We start from the raw sequence: 19,958 nt of genomic DNA, 5'->3' as shown, positions 1-19,958 counted from the left end.
GTTGATACAGCTTCTGGTTTGCAAAACGATAGCTCAGGATTTCGCCTTAAAATGCTTCAATCCATTTTCTTCATATATTTTACACATTACAAAAAGAGAAATTAGTTTTGATTTGTTTTTCTTACACGACATAAAAGCATACCAGGTTGATTATCCTTGAACGGCGTTGTTTTTGAATTTAGTGTTATGTAGTCAACTATATGTATATATATATATATATATATATATATATATATATATATATATATATATATATATATATATATATATATATATATATATATATATATAGATATATATATATATATATATATATATACATATATATATATATATATATATATATTTTTTTTTTTTTTTTTTTAGGTAAAAAACCTTTGAAGTTTTCAAAAAAAAATCTTTTCTTTTTTTCAAAATTACTTTTAGACGAAAAATATTATTAATAAATATATATACGTATTTTATGTATTTGTATTTTTTATTATATGTAATATGTATTTTTTTTCTCAAGGTGAAAAATCTTCAAAGTGGAAAAAAATCTTTTCTTTCAAATTTGCTTTGCGCAGCGGGTACCCGGGGTCCGGTTCCGGTTGTTCAGCAAAAAGCATTCGCTTCGCAGCATGTTAGCGTTCTGTTGGATCATAGCACACATTGCATTCATAACATTTTCATGCAATAACTATTAATTGATCATAATTCACGTTGTTGTATTCTGGACTATAAAAAGTAGGGAATGCAAATAACACGTTCAGTTTTAATAAACCTATCGATTGGAACTTATCGTAGTCTTGCAATTCAGTACACAACACGTTCCAACCGTGCTATTTGACGCGCATGACTATGGACAGTGTCGGGATACATTAAATTTATTCTTTTAACACGGCTTGATACTATTTTCACTCGACTTCATACAATTGTTATTTAATAAATGCTGGAGCACTCTTGGATGAGCAGTCCACAATGTTTACATTTTCTGTAGGTGCCGCAATCGCTCCACATCAAGCATACGTAGGTGTGAAAGAGACGACAATAGACAAAAAATGAAAGCGCACGTAGTCTTAGTTCTCGGTGGCAGTTAGGAACGTCCAATGGACCAAAATCCATTTTAACTAACGACGAAGAAAAACAAATTGCTCTCTGGATAATAGAAATGCAACAAAGAGGATTTCCAGTTACTAGAAACCACTTGTTACGGAAAATAGTTGACTACATAACACTAAATTCAAAAACAACGCCGTTCAAGGATAATCAACTTGGTATGCTTTTATGTCGTGTAAGAAAAACAAATCAAAACTAATTTCTCTTTTTGTAATGTGTAAAATATATGAAGAAAATGGATTGAAGCATTTTTAAGGCGAAATCCCGAGCTATCGTTTTGCAAACCAGAAGCTGTATCAACAGCACATAGCAAAGTGAGTGAAAGTGATATCAGAGGATGGTTTGCATCTGTGTTCAAATGGTTAAGTGATAACGGCTATACCAATATTCTACAAGACCCTTCAAGAGTTTTTAATGGAGATGAAACATTGTTTTATATGCATCCTAAAACAAAGGAAGTGCTTGCACAAAAAGGGTCACGTAATGTATATGAAATCGATAAAGCACCAGCAAAGCAGAACATAACGGTAATGCTGTCGTTCAGCGCCAGTGGATTTGTTGTGCATCGACACATCATTTTTCCCGGACAACGACTGAAAAGGGAAATTTTACAAGGTTTTCCGGCTGCATGGGGTATGGGCCATAGTGAACGTGGATGGATGGATACCAACAATTTTAAAAATTACATAGAAAAAGTGTTTCATCCGTGTTTAGTGAAACAAGGCACAAAATTTCCGTTTTTTTTTTGTGGACGGCCATGTATCCCATAAATCGATAGAAGTTGTTGATATTTGCCAATCACTTGGTATAATTTTTATTGCATTATACCCCAACACAACCCACATCACCTAACCTGCTGACGTTGCCGTTTTTAAACCGCTGAAAGATGCATGGAGAGATTCCCTGGAGCAATGGCGTTATGAAAATGCTAATGAAAATTTCACCCTGAACTATTTCGGCGAAATGCTACAGAAAGCAATGAAAATTGGTATAAAAAATGGATTCCGAGTGTGTGGTTTGCATCCCTTCACCCCAGAGCACATTGACTATACGAAATTCCTAAACAAATTACAGTTACATCCCGGCCCAACTCATCCAGAAATAGCTTCCCAGGCAACGGTAATACATGCAGGAGATACTAGAACAACACCTACACATCCAAACAGTGATTAAAAATATGCATCAATTCCAACTGGCACACTGAGGCATGCGTTAGACATGATCGGTGCGTTAGACATGACGAAGCGCTGCAAAGAATAACAAAAAAGGACATTACAAAACTATCTCGCCTTGAAAGATGCATTAAATATTTTATACAGAATTCATAAAGCCATATGTTACAATAGAATCAAAAATGGAAGATTATGATTTACAAAGCATCGCACTTTTAAGTAATTATGAAATGGAAATACCATCTGAATCCCAGAACCACCCACACGAACATATACAGTTTATACAAGTGAACCTTTATCGACCGAATATTATTCAACATTATTGAATGAAAATCTAGACAACCAGGAAATGGAAATACCATTTGAATCGCACAACTACTCACAAGACCATTACAGTGCAACAGTTTGTACAAATGAACTATTATGGACTCAACATTATTCACATGGTTTTGCATGTGAAGACCTGATTATCGATCCTGTTGAACCATTTTCTTCCGTCGAACTGTACAGACAAAGTTCCATACATTAATACGTTTTTTTTCGAACCATCTGAACCACCAATAGAGCAACTGATTGATCAAAATGACTCGTTCATGGAACAGGCTGAGCCCCCAAATTCTTCAGAAGGATCTAGCAACCTGGAACGTCTGGTGGAAGAATCGTTTGCGAGAGCCTAATACAGCAGGCAAAGCTCAAAATAAGGAAAATGTGCCATTTTCAGACGTTTTCAACTTGCCCCCCACACCTTGCCAAAGTCAAAAACATCGCAATTTTAAATTGCGCTACTACTCAGTTCTTACTGCAGGAGAGCGGCTGCATGACATGAACCGCAAAGAGGAAGAAAAACTTCGACTGCAAGAGGAACGCAAGAAAAAAGCTATGCTACGCCAGAAAGACAAAGAAAAGCGAGAAGCGGAACAAAAAGCTAAAAAAGAAGCTCGATTTCTAAAGAAAAACGAATGTGATAACGTAAAAAAGTGCTGTAGTCGAATTAAATTATTATAGTTAAGTGAAATAAATAGAATCTTATTCCTTAACAGAATTTTAACTGTGTTTATCATGGTTTTTTTATCTGCCTGAAACATTATTTGATTATGAAAAGTAAGTTATAAAGAGTATAGTCTCCTCTCTCCGATATGGGTGTCAAAAATGATAGTTGAAAGCCTCATAAAGCGTACCCCTTATTACTAATTTTTCGCATTACGAGCAAATTCAAATACTCTACAAATGCCTCTCTCAGCGAGTAAATTCTCGAGTAACGATCAATATTTTCCACGTTCAGGATACGTATTTTAGCGAGCTTATGTAAAATATAGACCGCATTTGGTTAACAGTAAGCATTTCTATAATTTTGATAATTTATTTTTTTATTAATTACCGGAATTAGTTGCCTCACTTTTCATTCAAATCATATGGAATAGAGTCCCCTGCATAACGAGTTTTTCACATAACATTACATAACGAGTGAATCACTGAAACCGGTTCATCTCGTTATGCCAGGTTCTACTGCGCTACTTGCTGTGTACACCTATTCTCATCCAAATTTGAATCATAATCCGATTGATATGGATTGCAATGCATGTACATTTAAACGATTGTAATGGATCATTTGTACGTATGTTTGGATCCTTCGCAATTGCATTTTTATGGGCTTCTGATACGATTGAGGTTGGCAATCTATAGCGACCCGATTGAAATTCAAAATTACGTGAGAACAGATGTATATGCTCAAGAAATTTTTACGCAATATTAAGACAGTTTGCCTAATATAACTAAAATTTTATTGATAATGATAAAATTTGAAGCACAATAAAAAAAAAGTTTAATAGAAGCATGGTTCAGTTACGATAGTCTGCCGAAAGCGGGAACTGTATTGGTTAATGTTTTGCTGTTACTTTCTATTATGACCGTCACTGACAGCATCATCTGTTACTCGCAGCCTAAAGACATCAAAAACTGACAGTACGATAAACAAAATTGTTAACATAAAATAAACTATTTAATCAGTTTTAATGAATATTTTAAGGGATATAGCAGTTTTAAAATGACATAAATAATTTATCCTAATTAAACAAATAATGAAACAAACGATTTTCAGTGTATATTCGCGATGCCGAAAATAGGAACAAAATCTGCCGAAAATTGGAACATTCTGCCGAAAATAGAAGCAAAACCAATGTTTGAATTTTCATGAATATTTCATCTAAAAGCTATTTAAAACTCATAAATGTGAAAATCACTACATACTAGGGTATTTTATCAACCAAACTAAAATAACTTTGATAGCAAAATATACCAAATAACATTATTTTTGCTATTTTACACCAAACAGTTGCATCAAGCTGCCGAAAACTGGTACAGTTACCCTTATGGTCTATGGTCGGAATATATAATAAATTTCTGGCCATAAATATAATGCTTAAAGTGTTCAACCGCCCAAACAATTTCTAGCAATTCCATTTCTATCGGATGATATCGTTTTTCAGCCCCTATAAGGGATTTACTAGCATAGGCAATTAGACACTCTATCGTTTTCTCGTTAGATAGCACCGCCCCAAGGGCGTAATCACTGGTGTCAGTAGTAATGACCAACATATCTGTATAATTCGGTCTCAATAACAAAGCTTCAGAAATGAGATATTGATTAAGTGTCTTAAAGGCTTTATCACACTTTCCATCCCATATAAAATTAGTATTTTTCTTTAAGAGTTTGTGCAACGGTGTACGAATATCAGAAACATTAGGAATGAATTTCCCAAAAAAATTGATAGTTCCCAAAAAAGCACGTAACTGTTAAACGGTTTTGGGTGTTGGCATTTATAATATTGCCTTAATATTTGCTCGGGTGGGTTTGATTCCGGATTCATTTACAGTGTGACCCAGATATGTTATTTCCTTATGCAGGAGTTTGCATTTTGAAGGTTCTATTTTGAGGTTATGTTGTTTCAATCCATCCAAAACTTTAATTAGGTTATTAATGTGTTCCTCTCTTGATTCACCAAACACCACAATATTATCTAAATATACGATCATTTCAACCGGTTGAATTGTATAAAGTACCGTATTCATAAACTTTTGGAACGTGGACGGACTGTTTTTGAGGCCCATTGGCATTATTAAAATTTCGTAATGCCCCTTTGACGTAGAAAAAGCTGTTTTTGGCGCATTTTCAGGGGCTATTGGTATTTGGAAAAATCTGGATTTTAAATCAATTGTTGAAAAGTATTTACTATTACCAATGTTATCCATGATTTCCTCTATAGGAGGTATTGGATACATAAAGGGTTTTGTAATCAAATTTAGTGCGAGAAAATCAATAACAATGCGATTTTTTCCCCCATAAATATCCAATTTTTTGGTATACAGGCGTCCCCCGAGTTCCGACCCCCTCGAGTTACAACGATTCGCAGATACGACGATTTTGATTTTGACAGTTTAAAGTTGTCATTGAGAAGAAATTGATCTATTTTTTTGAATTTCTGTGCTGATAACCGTTTCAAACACATTTCCACAGATTCCACAACTTCCCGGTCTTGAATATTTATATCGGATAAACGACTTTTGGTGTTGAATTAATACAATATCAAACATTGTTTCGAATAAAAATCACGATATCATATATTTCGCATCTTCAACTTCGGTTATAAACTAAACATTGACAGATATTCGACATATGACTTTTTCGATTTACGCCTTGCTTTGGGACATTTTTTCAGTCTCAAATACAGTCGTATCTCGGGGGACACCTGTACACATCACAGACGCATTCCATGGGCTTTTGCTTGATCCTATGATATTTTGCTTTAACATTTATTCCATATGTTCATCTATTATATTATTTACTGCTACTGGAAATCCGTAGTGCCTTCTATAAATCGGAATATTAGATCTTGTTTCTATTTCATGCATTGCTGCTTGGGTATAGGTTAAATGATCCCCAGGCAAGTAGAAAGTGTCGTTGTATTTACTAATTATCTGTTTAATACTGTTCTCCATTTAGTTATCTAAATGATTTAAATTTATCCTTTTCATTAATTCTGCCAGTCGTTCTGATCCGACTAATTTTCCTCCTTTGATCGTATCGAATAAATCGCAATCTGCCTGTTGTTTTTCGATACATGGGAGCAATTCAAAATTTCCCTCTTGAATGTTATTGACATTCTCCTTTTGATGACTAACAGTATTTTGCAACATATTTTTTTTTCATTCAATTTTTCCTCGTCTACTTTTGTGTATACTTGCTTCTTCAGAGTATTTGTCTGAAAGCCTTTCTTAATGACAATTGTGTACATTTTTAAAAATTATTGAAATTGAAATTGTGTACATTTTTAAAAATGGCTCCTATTATACCAGGGATGCTAAGCGTTTCAATTATGTAAAATTTTGCGCGGTATAACGATTTTTCAATTAATAAATTAACGACAATCGAGCCCTTCGGATAAAGTTCCATTGAAGCTAGTTAATTTAATTTTATCACTGTAATCTATCTGACCAAGCTGTTTTGCTGAATTAAAACTCAAGGCATTAAAACACGCTTCCGAATCAATTAGATATTCAATCGTTGTTGTATGCGAATGCCGCGTTAATATTTTGATCATTAGTTTACGATCTTTTGTAGCCGCTATATCAAGAGTCTCGAGTTCTCCCTTGATGCTACTATGTGATGCTTGTTCTGTTTGTTTACCAATTTTACAAGGTTGATAAAAGAAAAAAAAATTTTGATCGCTGGGAATACTGGTATTTTTCTTTTGATTAATCCGTGTTCCTTGTTCTAGTTTTTTCTAGGCATATTTTGGTTCGCTTGTTGTTGATTATATGTGGTGTTAAAAATATTGTATTGTGATGGCCTTTTTGAATAATTGTACCCATAATTATATTGGGGAGGGTTATGTTGTGTGTAGTTAATTCTGTGTGGTGTGAAATTATTTCTAGGCCTATAAAAATTACTGTTCGGATTAGTATGGTTTGCGTTATATGTTGTACTGTTGTGTTGTGGATGCCCCAGACTATTTACGAGTGAAGTGTTAGTAGAACACGCTGCGAAAATAACACAAGTAATGCTGTTACTACTATCAAATTCTACGTGTTGGTCTCTTCCACATGTAGCAATTGGCTCGATTTGACTTGCATTTATACATAAAACATTCGTTTGAAAAGAATCATCGTGATGAGTTTTATAGATGATTGTGCGACACGTTTGTGTGCGGTGTAACCTCTCTTCGATTTTTCGAATGTGTTCGATTTGGACTTCTTCTTCTTCGAGGAATTCTAAAAGCTCGCCAAAAGCTAAATGTTTATTCGTTTTTGCCAGTGGCGCCTATCGTCAACCAGTCGATAAAAATTAACCACCGGTTTGGCTATATCGACCAATAAATTTATCTACTCGAATTGGTATCGCGTACGCATTTCATTTAGGGTAAATGTACCAATAGTGGTGCAATTTGTGGTGGACCATTTTAATGGATTTTAAGTGTCAGGAACGACAATTTCTGAATATTTTAACACATAACAGTTGGAATATGTTTTAACTTAGCAAGCAAAACCATTTTAATCATGAAACACATCAAATTTAAGAAAAAATACATATTTTTGTGATTGCTTCGTTGTACCTATAATGGTGGTATGGTTCCTATAGTCGTCGTATTGTGTTCCTATAGTGGTGGTAAACAAGGATGCCTCAAAACAGTGTATAATATCAATATAACTTAGTTTTGAAGCTGTTTTCGTGTGAATAGCAAGGATTACTGCCATAATAATGATTTCTTGCGTAATTTGATCGTAAAAAATGTATAAATTTGGTTGATGAAAATATTGACTAAAGTACTGAAAGTATTGACTGAAGTACCTGTCGTCAACCCATACCCAGAAGAGTTTGCTTGATTTGAAGTCGATTTTTCACTCAGCCAAATAAGCGAATTATGGCCTTTGTTTGGTAAATTACTTACAGAAAACTCATTTTTGTTGCTTATTTTAATGAAAACAGTACGACAAGTAAAAAATTCCGTTGAAAAAAATCTAAAATTACCTGTTTTTATTGGTTTTAGAACTAGGACCACTATAGGAACATGCCTGTTTGGTGTACCTATAATGGCACTATCGTAAAAAAATACTTAAAAATACGTAAAAATGGTCAAAAGCCAATGAATTTGAATAAAACAATATCATTTGATAACAATTATGTTAAAAAACTAATAATTGCGTTGTTATTTGGTCATTTAGAACGTTAACAAAAATATGATCATCGTTATGAAATCCTAAGGATTTTGGAAAAATGCTGATACCTTTTACAAAATAATGGATTTTTCGGTCACTAAGAAATGGAATGGCCCCATTTCATTTTTAAATCCTTTGTAAAAGGCTAGAGAACATTTCACACTATCGTATATAACTTAACTACTATTAATTTATCGTATGAGACGCATTTTAGTGCAATACCACCACTATTGGTACTAGCACCACTATAGGTACGTTAACCCTACCGGTCGATAAAATTATATCGATCGATATAATTACCGATCGAGTAGTTTCGTCACCTGTCAAATTGGCTTGTCAGTCTAGGGTTGTTAACAAGTCACGAAGCCAGTTAGCAACCGAAAAAAGTGCTGCATAACAAAAAGTATTGGAAAATCATGCTCAATTCTTTATTTTTCACTGGTGAAATTGATGATGCTGATAAAAATCTTGCACAACATCGTAGGGAGCTGCGGAAACAGCTAGATCCGCTTGAATTATCCGATAAAGCGTAAGTAGAACCTGGAGTTTTGTTTTCTCGTCAATCGTGTTGATGTGTGAGCTGTTTCTTTTCTGTTTGTTTATTTGTTCATAGAACTTTGATCTTAATACTGGATGAAATGTTTCTTTTCTAGATTTATGCAAAATTTTCGACTCCCGAAGAGCCTGTTCGAGGAAATTCTTGCAAAAATAGCCCCATTCATTGCTCCAAAACATAACCGTGGTTTATCTGCGGAACAAAAACTGGCTACTGTGTTAAGGTTTTTTGCACAAGGATCTTACCGACAGGGTGTTGGTAACGATTTTACCATGACAATTGGCCAATCTACTTTTTCAGAAACGTTAGATCAAACCTTAACAGTTCTGGAACGTGAACTAACGTACGCAATTGCCATGGATCTAACAGAAGACGAGAGAGCAGATGCCAGAAGATACTTTTACTCGAAATTACCTGTTCCTGGTGTAGTAATGTGCATCGATGGAACCCATATAAGAATCGCTGCGCCTCACGACAACTCAATCTATTATTTCAATAGAAAGGGATTTTATAGTCTTAACGCTTTGATGGTAAATATGTGATGTGCATTAATTTAACAGCGATAAAATTATATGAAACTTATCTTCCAGATATGTGACCACAGGCAAATAATCCGTTTTGTAGACGCGAGGTTTGGCGGCTCAGATCACGATTCTTACATTTATAATTCCAGTCCGATTTCTTCATATTTTGAAGAAAAATGGAGAAATGGAGACCGAATGTTTAAACTCTTGGGTTGGTCTATTCACATGTTACGTTTTTATGTCACATTTTAAGTTTTTCTTTACATTTTACGCTTTCTAATATATTCTAGGAGACTCAGCTTATCCTTCGAAACCTTGGCTTATCAAGCCGCGCAGAAATGCAGAGCCAAATAGTCCAGATTCGTTGTTCAATGAACAGCATGCCAAAGCACGTTCCATCATTGAAAGAACGTTTGGTTTGCTCAAAGCACGATTTCGCTGCTTGAATGGTGAAAGGCTACTACATTATGCACCGAACAAATGTGTTCGTATCATAAACGTTTGTTGCATGTTCCACAACCTTCTCATCATGCATGGTATTACCGACGAATTTAATGAATAATGATGAACCTCAATTAAGCTACCCAGAATAAAAAGAATTCAGCGCACAATTTTTTGTGTGTGATTTATTACATTAGTTTTTATCTTTCATTATTTTTAGCATTTCTTCAAAAAAGCCCAAAGTTCCCTCTGCTAATATTTTTATTAATATTTTTAAGTTGCTGGAAATTGTTATTAGCCCTGCTGTCATCAGTGAGCCCTCAGGATCCACAACAATTCCTATTGTATGTTCGACAACTTCCTTCCTTTGATATGTCTAATGTTAAAATTAAACTCAACGGATCACGATATGGCGTTACGAGCCAAGTCTCAGCTGGATATCCTGCATCACCTACAAAAACGTTGTTAACACTTTGACCGCCGGCCTGACGTCACAGTTTTTGAGTGAGCACGTAGCGCATGGCATTATTATTATTATTATTATTATTATTATTATTATTATTATTATTATTATTATTATTATGATTATTATTATTATTATTATTATTATTATTATTATTATGATTTATTTAACAAAATCATCTAGCCATTCTGGCTTCCATAACTTAATACTAGTTTACTAACTAATACAAAAACTCAACTCATGAGCAAATAAATAAAAGCTGACCACAAAAATAAATTAACAAAAATAATAAAAATTTCACTCGTCAGTATAAGCTTTGCAAAGTTTATATTAGCACATTTAGGGCGGTGGCAACGCTGATCGGATAAGATTTTATCGGACGAGATTTATATGGGATTTAACAGATAACGTCGGACGTGCGATTTCGTCGTCCGACGTTATCTGTCAAATCCCATATAAAAATTTGACAGGCCGTCCGATAAAATCGCATGCGAAAAAGCGTTGCCACCGCCCTTACGCTTACGCTAGGATCGACAATACTGTTAACAGGGCTATATGAGTTGATCATTCTCAAAAGTGGATCATCAGAACCAAATATCGTAGACCTACAAACAGTACTAAATAAGGGACGTTGCCTTAGATTCCTACTAGGTGCCTGAATATTAATTGGTCATAGAAACGGGGCGTCAATGTAACCGCTGATAAACTTATGTATAAAGTACACTGTGCCATTCGTTTATGTCAGCTGAGTCAAACACATTTTGATAGTGATACAAATTTTTAATGAACTGCGGGCTGCAAAGTTGAAAATCGAAAAATGACCCATGAAAAAAGACAATACTTTTCTTCGATTCATTTATATGATTCATTGAGCTCATGTGTTTCATAAAATTTCAAATAGGGTCTTGTACAAAAAAAATATTTTTTGTATTTCTCGATTGAAACCTGGCACCGTTTGTTTTTCTGCAATTTCTTCGATATTCGGATGAATTTTTTGTGAACATACAATTTTTGAAACATTGCTAAAGTTTCGATCGGTTAATCTAGTTCTGTGAGCTATTTTGTTAACTTTCATTTGTGAAAACAACGTTTCACAAAGGTATGTGCTTCCGAAGTAACTCAAAATTTCTTCTGTTCTCTTTTTCATAAAAGGGAATTTTTCATTCAGATGACTGTATATTGCTGGGCTTCCGACCTCTCTGTATTTCTATTTTAATGCAGAAACATACTGAAAGTAAATTACTTCTAATTGCATATCATGTGGAAGCTTCTCAACCTCCACCGAGAATGGCCCAACAATAAAAGAAAATATATGTTCCAAGTATTTTATATCAACAAATCTGCTTTCGAATTCTTTTCTGAGTTCAACTATTCTCGATGCATACTTGTCAAAATGTAATCATTCAGTCTTGTTCTTAATTTTAACGCAGGTTGGAAAGTGTAACTGTTCATCTTTAAGGATGTGAGTATCAAAAAATGTTAACTTCACTACAAATGCTTTTAGTGAGTCGTACATATTGGTTATCAATTGATTTTTGCCTTGCCTTTTTAAATTTAGATCGTTTAAATGTCCTGTTATATCTGTAAGAAATGCAAGATCCTGCTGCCAAAATTTATCTTGAAGTGCCGTGATGTGCATATTGTTTTCATCCTTCAGTTTCAAAAACGAGATAATTTCTGGTAAAATTAAACAAAAGGTTTTAATAACCTTATGACACGACAACCAATGAACCTCCGTGTAGTACGGATTGGTTTGGAATTCAGCATCAGATTCATTTAGAAATGTCTCAAATTGTCGATGATTTAAAGCGCGTGATCGTATAAAACTCACAACGTTTGTAAATGTTTTCAAAACTGGTTCTAATTTTAAAAAAATTACACACGATACTTGTTAGTGTACATCCCTGATGCTTTATATACTCGTTTATTCCGTGAGAATAAACGACGTTGCCCCCCCCGACGTTCAGGCACCCAGTTTCCCGGGATACCCACCCCCCTCCTGGTTCGCCACATGCCACCATCCGCCCAAGAGGTTGGATCTAGCCCGTGTACAAAAGCTAGGATATATGGAGGCACATGTTACCACTCTGCACGACGAGGACGTGTCGGGATAGTAGTTGGATGGGAGAGCCTGTATTACCCCTCGGAGGGCTTCGGATCCCATCCCATTGCAGAGCAATTCGGGGTAAGCCCAAATTGAGGTGGCAAGAGGGCGTGGAGGCGTCCGCCATTAAGGCCGGGATAACGGACTGGCAGACGGAGGCGCGAGACCGTGAGCGGTTTCGGACACTCCTGAGGTAGGTCAAGACCTCAAAGTGGTTGTAGCGCCGGATAAGTAGTAACTTGTTAGTGTATCAGGCAATGAAAACGTTTAATAATTTAATTTAGATGAAGTTCTTGGAGTTTATGTGAAATTCGAGCTATAATTCCTTTTGTATTTCCTGTCATTGCTTTTGCTCCATCCGTAGTATTCGATGCAAGTTTTTGAAAGGGAAGATCATATTTACAGGGTTTCTCAAGCCAATTAAACATCGTAACACTATTTCTAGAACACGTTAAACGATTTTCAACATCGTACATACAATTCGAATCCGTAAACCCTTTTCGATTTGGTAACACTAGGTTTTGGACCCGAAAATCCCAACTCGAATCTGGAAAATGTATGCTGGATGACTTGTCACGCAAGTAGTTGATACAGCGAACTTCAATCCTTCATACAAATTATTATTTATTTTTATGTATTTTATTATTTATTATTTTAAACTTTCAAGGCTATCGTAATGTTTTTAAATGCATAATACAGTCGGTTTTCTTTGATTAAAACATACCACGTAAAAAATGTACGGAGATTAACCCTGTCACTGCCAACCCAAAAAACATCATATTCCAGGCTATCCAGGTAGCCATCGACTTTGGAGGTTTATAACTTTTGATTATCCAATATCAATGGAATATTTTGACGAAAATTAAATAAATTAATGCAGTTTCTAGAACTGTGCATAAATTGGTTCAAATCACTACTGTTTTTATGTTTGTGATTCTCAAAGTTGACAGGATTAAAAAAAAACATAACATAACATTGAATACATTTTTTTACTTTAAAAATTTTCTCAGTGATATGGCTTTAATAGTTTAGATAACTATATATTACACTATTATTCGAAAATATCTAAATATTGGTTAGCCGGTCCCGTAGTACAGTCGTCAACTGGTACGACTCTAACAACATGCCCGTCATGGGTTTAAGCCCCAAATGGACCGTGCCGCCATACGTAGGATTGACTATCCTGCTATGAGGGGGTAATCCATAAATCACTAAAAGCCAAGCCCCACAAGTGGTATAGGCAGGCCTTGACCGACAACGGTTGTTGAGCCAAAAAGAAGAAGAAGATCTAAATATTGGTATTGAGTATACAAATTGAGATTTGTCAACGACTAATGTAAAAGATAAAGGAGTTTCCATTTGAATGAATGATGTTGTCTAAAATTGCGTAATTTTAATTTTCACTAGCGCATCTGGCGGCGACTGGTGGAAGCTTTTTTTGGTCATGGGGGGATGGTCATGTCGGATCTCAAAATAAAGTAGTTTTTCCATCGTTTTCCATTGCAAAAACGGATGCAATGCGTGCAAAACATGTGTATCTACGTTTTACAAAACTTTGCTCCTCTAATTAAAGTAAAAAACATGGAAAATTAACATATTTTCTTGAGCGGCTCCAAATTGTTTGGCAAAATGCTTCAGTCAGCCGCCGCCAGATGCGCTAGTGAAAATCAAAATTACACTTGCGAGTACGATCAATGTAGCCCGGCCTTTATACTAATAAAAGACTACGAAAAATATCAAAAAAAGATGGCTGTGGTTTACACTCACATTTCAAATTTCAAGTCAATCGGAATCAGAGAAATAAGCAATCAAAAACGATTTTTCTACCTGGATTTAATTTAAACATATTAAATTTGAAGATTTTGCGAACGTTAGAAATGGTTCAGAAAAAAATAATTTAGTCTTGTAACAAGCTTCAATTTATTGTACTGTAAGGATAAGCCAACCGAGTAAAGGTTATGTAGGAGGCGAGCTGAACGTAGGGACATAAGGACGTAAGGACAGCAGACACAGATTCACGTGTTTTTCTGTTAACAGTTCAGCGTGAATTGACTTCTTTATTATTCTTTTGACAGTTCACATCTTTTTGACATTTCTATAAATGTAAAGGTACGTATGTACATATGTGTTATTTGACGTTTAATGCCTACACATGACAGTTCGGATTCTGTTTGTCTACAGTTAATTCAAATCGGTGAAATGTTTTAGTTAGTTGAAAGACAAATATTTTTAAATTTTATAGCTGATGCTGCTCGTCCTAAATAATAAGCAACCACATTTGTATCTAATAATCATTTCAATACTTGTTCCAAAAAATTCTTGTCTTTTATTCCAACGAATTATAAAATAATAACATTTTTATATGAACTTGACATTTTTGCATCACTTTTCACGATGTATTGGTAATTCAATAATAAAAACAAAGGAGCTAATCGTATATTTCCTCACTGTTAAGGCACCGATGAAGATATGTCCACATATTTCTGATATATCCTTCACAGTCATTAGAAGTAATTAATTAAGCTCTTCTCTAAATGGCCTCAATAAGTTCTGCATTGTTATTTGCGTTTGCCCTTTTAGTGATTTCTTTCCACTTACTAAATAAGTTCTTAATAGGATTGAAGAACGGCGAATAAGGAGGAAGGTATCGAACTTCATCCCCTTCGTCTTCTATTTGATGGCGTATTTCATAACACTTATGAAAAGCTACGTTATTCATAACGTAGATTATTCGTCGTTGCGCTTAACTTGCTCTTCAAATCTCTAATAAATTCCAAAATGGAATCATGATTTACTGCTCTTTCTGCTGTCTTGTACATTTGAATTCCTGATCTATATAGCACATATGATGGAAACATTGCGAGTGCGTATTTATGGTACTACTTTAACTGCTGGCGTTCCAACAGCCGATCTCCCTTTATTTGCTCTCATGCTGATACAGAGCCCATCTCGTCAACAAATATCACATTCGTATCAGAAATCTGCCCGGTCAACGCATAAAAATTTGATGCGTTATCTCTGCGAATCTCTACGGTTGGCGGATTATTCCTACGTTCGGGTTTTTTTTATAATTCTCTTTAAAGAATAATGAAAACTCTTGATTTCCCTTGCTACAGTAGCCTTACTCACACGAATAGAAAATTCCTCGAATACTTTTTCTACCACCTTTGTAAAGTTATTATGCAATCTTCATCTATTCATTCTTTTATTTTTTCGCCAATAGCTGCAATTATTTTTTCTCCCTAATACTTCCACGTTTAGCAGCCTCAATTTTTTGGTTTCATATTTTTTTATTATACTATACACTGTTGAGCGATGTACGTTAAGCATTTTAGAAATATCAGCCGCATTGCATCCATTTTGGTGAGCATTTATAACCCTCTGTCGATCAACATTGCTGGTGGTTCGAAGCCTTCTCTTTTGTGCTGCTGCAGGTTGTGCTGCCCGAGATGTCGATTGGTCCGTCGTAGTTTCGTCATTGATTTCACCGGTACTTCCGCTAGAGACACTCATTTTAATTAAAAAATTTGCGTTTGTACTTTATGTTTACTTTTTGCGGAATGATTTCCATTTACAAAAATGAAGCCATGCATCAATCCTTAATTTACAGTGCTTGATTGATTTCTTCACATCTACAGTGTTGATCGAAAAAGTAAGTTAACTATATCTTACTTGTTTATCGGTAACTTATTTCAAAATTAATTTACTTCTTTCGTTTTGAAACAGTGCATTAGATGGTGAAGATGTACGAAGCATATATTTGTAATTTATTTAACATTCAACGATAATGACTACAATATTAAAGTATCATCAAAATTAGTTCCATCATAATAATGAACTGCAGTATTATTGTTTTATGATTCACTGTAACATTTTGACACAGCACTTTGAAGCCATCCATAAAAACTAATGATGGGCCTGTCGCATAAAACCGACCGCAACGGAATCATGTGAAAGTGAGGGGGCGCTCCGGTACATGATTTTGGTTACAGTAGGTTTAGTATGTTAGGTAAAAAATACACGGACCGGAAATTCGCGGCCGTCACTTGTCTCGGGCTAAGGCGAAAGAGTGAACTTTCTTCTCTCCCGTAGTCCCGATCGTGAGCCTTCGGGAGTACTCGGCCCGATCAGTGTTGGACGTTGTCCACACTAAGCATTTACCGCGAGGCCCTCTGTCGTCAATTACAGGGAATAACACCTTCTGTGCGAATCGGTTGTTAATAATTATTAACAATGACAGTTTGGGAAGGTTGCTATTGACACTTTACATGTGGGTTTGACAGCAGGCGGAATTTCGCGGCAGACAACAAAAAAAAAGACCTTAGTCGGATAAACCCGTTTCGTGCGGCAAAAGTAATTTACAATGCAATCGGTACAAAAGCAATGTCGGTCAATAAACTAAAAGACGGCAAACTACTAATCAAAGTAGCTAACCAAAAACAAGCAAACAAATTGGCAACAATAAAGAAAATTTCAGATGGAAGAGTCGAAACTATAGTAAAAACCTAGGAACACCCGACCCTGAACACAAATAAGGGAGTGATCCGATGCCCAGACATTGAATACCTTACAGAAGAAGAATTGTTAGAGAGACTAAAATAACCTAAAGTGCTAGAGGTCGTCAGCATGAAAAGAAAAACAGAACAAACACTCAGGAACACCCGAACGGCAATTATAACTTTCAAAACGGGAAAGATACCACGTGTAGTGGATTTCGGACTATACCCAGTAAAGGTGGAACTCTAAGTCTCCATGCGGTGCATAACATGCATAAAACTGGGACAGACAAAAAAAATGGTGCCAGAAAGATAAAATCTGCGCGAGCTGTAGCGAAATCGAACACAAAGATCCATGTAAAAAAACAAAATGTGTGTCATTCCCAGAAGCCCACCACGCACTAAACACAAACTAACCTACATTCGTCTACGAAATGGAAATCAGCAGAATCGGAACAGAAAACAAGGTAACGTATGGAGAAGCAAAACGTATTCGGAGACGCCAATGTCCCGTTATCCCAAATGTTTATATAACTGAAACAACATATGCACAAAAAACAAAATCCCCAACGAGAGAAACAAACACAAGCCCGAAAGGAAATTGAAGCAGAGATAAATAACTACCAAATCATCCCAACAGACAACTAACACATCCAACACTCCTTATTTACCCGATTAACATTCACACTGCTTCAAGCGAATGTACAAGGAATAAAAAATAACAAGGAAGAAATCAGAGAAATACTGATTTAAAAAAATATAGATATAGACTTGGTTGAATAATAACTCATCCGACACACTAAAAAGCCAACACTACCAAGTAATCTCCGATAACAGAGAAGATAGCTACGGAGGTGTGGTTAAATTAGTATAACCAACGGTATCAACACAAAAAAAATCCCACTAATACCAACTAACCCCTATGTACAAGCCACAGCTGTCTACGCTGTACAAACGGGACTGGTAATCGCATCTGTGTATGTCAAACCTATAACACTAAGTGCAGAAGTGCTCACATCTCTCAACAAATATTCAAAATTAATCACAACGGGAGATTTTAACGCACATAATTGGGAGTGGGGCAATCACTACAATGATGGGAAAGGTGGCAAACTACTAAAAATGATAAACGATACTAATTTCACTGTTATACATAAAAAAGAGCATACATTTATGAACCGTGATCCGAAAAAAAACACGGCCATCGATCTGACGATCGCAACGATAACAGTTGCCCCCGATATTAAAAGAACTCTTTTTTACATATCTATTGGAAACAGTGGACACAAAATAATCTTTACACAGATTAATACAATTAAATCCTCTCCGTACCAAAAATACATATACAATAGGAAAAAAATAGATAAGGAAATTACTCTACTGTCGGGCAATGAAAACACGGACATAAACAGTATTACCAAAAATATTAATATGATAATCTTAAGAAATAGAAGTAAAACCACCTTAGAACCAAAATCATGGTGGTCAGAAGAAATTAACAAGGCGTGGGGGAAAAATGTGAGTCCCAGAAAATCTTCAACCAAAACAAAACAATAACAAATCAAATAGAATATAAAAGAGATTCAGCCAAATTCCGATATTTAAGTAATCTCACCAAAACAAAGAGAATAGAAGAGAGATTCGAACAAATCAATATGCAAACAAGGATGGAGATCTCTATAGGTATAGACAAAATATCGTTAATAACACATTAACAATCCTTAGCAACAATAGATCATCTGCAATCATCAACGACATCAACAGAATGTACCAAATAGGAGAAATAGAAGAGAAAAAAACTTAAAAATAAAAAATAAAATTATTGCCATTGGTAACCCAGGAAAAAAACCATACCCTAACCGAAAATCACACACCCGTAGCCTTACTCCCAACCATAACCAAAGTTGCAAACACAACCATTTGATTTGGTTTTAGGAAAAATCGCGCCACAACATCCGCTGTTGATTGGATTGTCAACACCATCAAGAACAACTTGAGAAAAAAAGCACACTGGAGTGATTTTTATTGAACAGTGTGAAAGTTGACATCCTAGAAAAAATTCTCACCAGAAAGATGTTATCCACAGAAGATATTAGATGGATTGTAGGATTCCTAAGTAACAGATGGGTCGAGATCACAACTGAAGGTAAAAATATCAGTAGGAGAATATCCATGGGACTCCCTCAAGGTTACGTCTTTTCACCTATACTATTCAACATATATACAGGCGACTGCCATAGTTTGAATCACAACAAAACTAAACTAATACAATATGCATACGATTTTGGTATCATAGAAAGTGGAATCACTGCCTCAACAACAATAGCAAAACTCCAACGCACTCTAAACACACTGCATGAAACACTCAATAGCCTAAATCTAAAAATAAACAACCAAAAAATATACGATAAAATAACCCGAAAAGAACTTAACAACTCAAAAAATAGTCCATTTCAAACCAGCATCAACCCTACTATCCATTCCATCAATGAAAACAAAAAACAACAAGACGCAACAAGGTTAAGACAAAAAAGCCTAGAAATTATAAACATCCAACAGGACATACAAATATACAAGGATGGCAGCAAAACACAAAACCTTTATGATATAGGTATATACATAGAAATCACCCCAAAAGAAATCATCACGATAGCGACAACAAAGAAAAAGCTAAAACACTGCACAATCTACACAGATAGTAAAGCGTCATGTATGATTTTAGAGACTGCTCTAGACGAATTATACGTAGATGAAATCATCAACAGAATATTAATTAGGGTAAATGTACCAATAGTGGTGCAATTTGTAGTGGTACCGATGTGTTTTAATGGATTTAAAGTGTCAGGAACGACAATTTCTGAATATTTTAACACATAGCAATTGGAATTTGT

General features: G+C 35.2%; 2 protein-coding genes across 2 annotated transcripts; both read left to right on the top strand.

The window, feature by feature from the left end:
• The first annotated feature begins 1,628 nt into the window (after window positions 1-1,628).
• On the top strand, window positions 1,629-3,275 carry LOC133395140 (uncharacterized). Its single transcript, XM_061663836.1, is given in 3 exon segments — window positions 1,629-1,834; window positions 1,836-2,217; window positions 2,844-3,275. Coding segments are annotated over 3 exon segments (1,020 nt in total).
• Window positions 3,276-8,967: 5,692 nt separating this feature from the next.
• On the top strand, window positions 8,968-10,173 carry LOC133391879 (putative nuclease HARBI1). Its single transcript, XM_061648481.1, has 3 exons — window positions 8,968-9,569; window positions 9,630-9,774; window positions 9,854-10,173. The coding sequence occupies exons 1-3, from the start codon at window positions 9,117-9,119 to the stop codon at window positions 10,123-10,125; spliced, it is 870 nt and encodes a 289-aa protein (XP_061504465.1). The 5' UTR covers window positions 8,968-9,116; the 3' UTR covers window positions 10,126-10,173.
• Window positions 10,174-19,958: the final 9,785 nt, after the last annotated feature.

This window comes from Anopheles gambiae, chromosome 2, assembly GCF_943734735.2.
Source record: "Anopheles gambiae chromosome 2, idAnoGambNW_F1_1, whole genome shotgun sequence".
Taxonomy (NCBI): Eukaryota; Metazoa; Arthropoda; class Insecta; order Diptera; family Culicidae; genus Anopheles; species Anopheles gambiae.
Note: the sequence above shows the minus strand (reverse complement) of the source record. Positions and strands in the feature narration are given on the sequence as shown.

What these genes read in the sequence shown, in the direction of transcription:
- LOC133391879 (XM_061648481.1), top strand. Translation starts at nt 9,117, where the DNA reads ATGAAATGTTTCTTTTCTAGATTTATGCAAAATTTTCGACTCCCGAAG. An exon ending in ATAGTCTTAACGCTTTGATG is followed by an intron (nt 9,570 to 9,629) that starts GTAAATATGTGA and finishes CTTATCTTCCAG; the next exon opens with ATATGTGACCACAGGCAAAT. An exon ending in CCGAATGTTTAAACTCTTGG is followed by an intron (nt 9,775 to 9,853) that starts GTTGGTCTATTC and finishes AATATATTCTAG; the next exon opens with GAGACTCAGCTTATCCTTCG.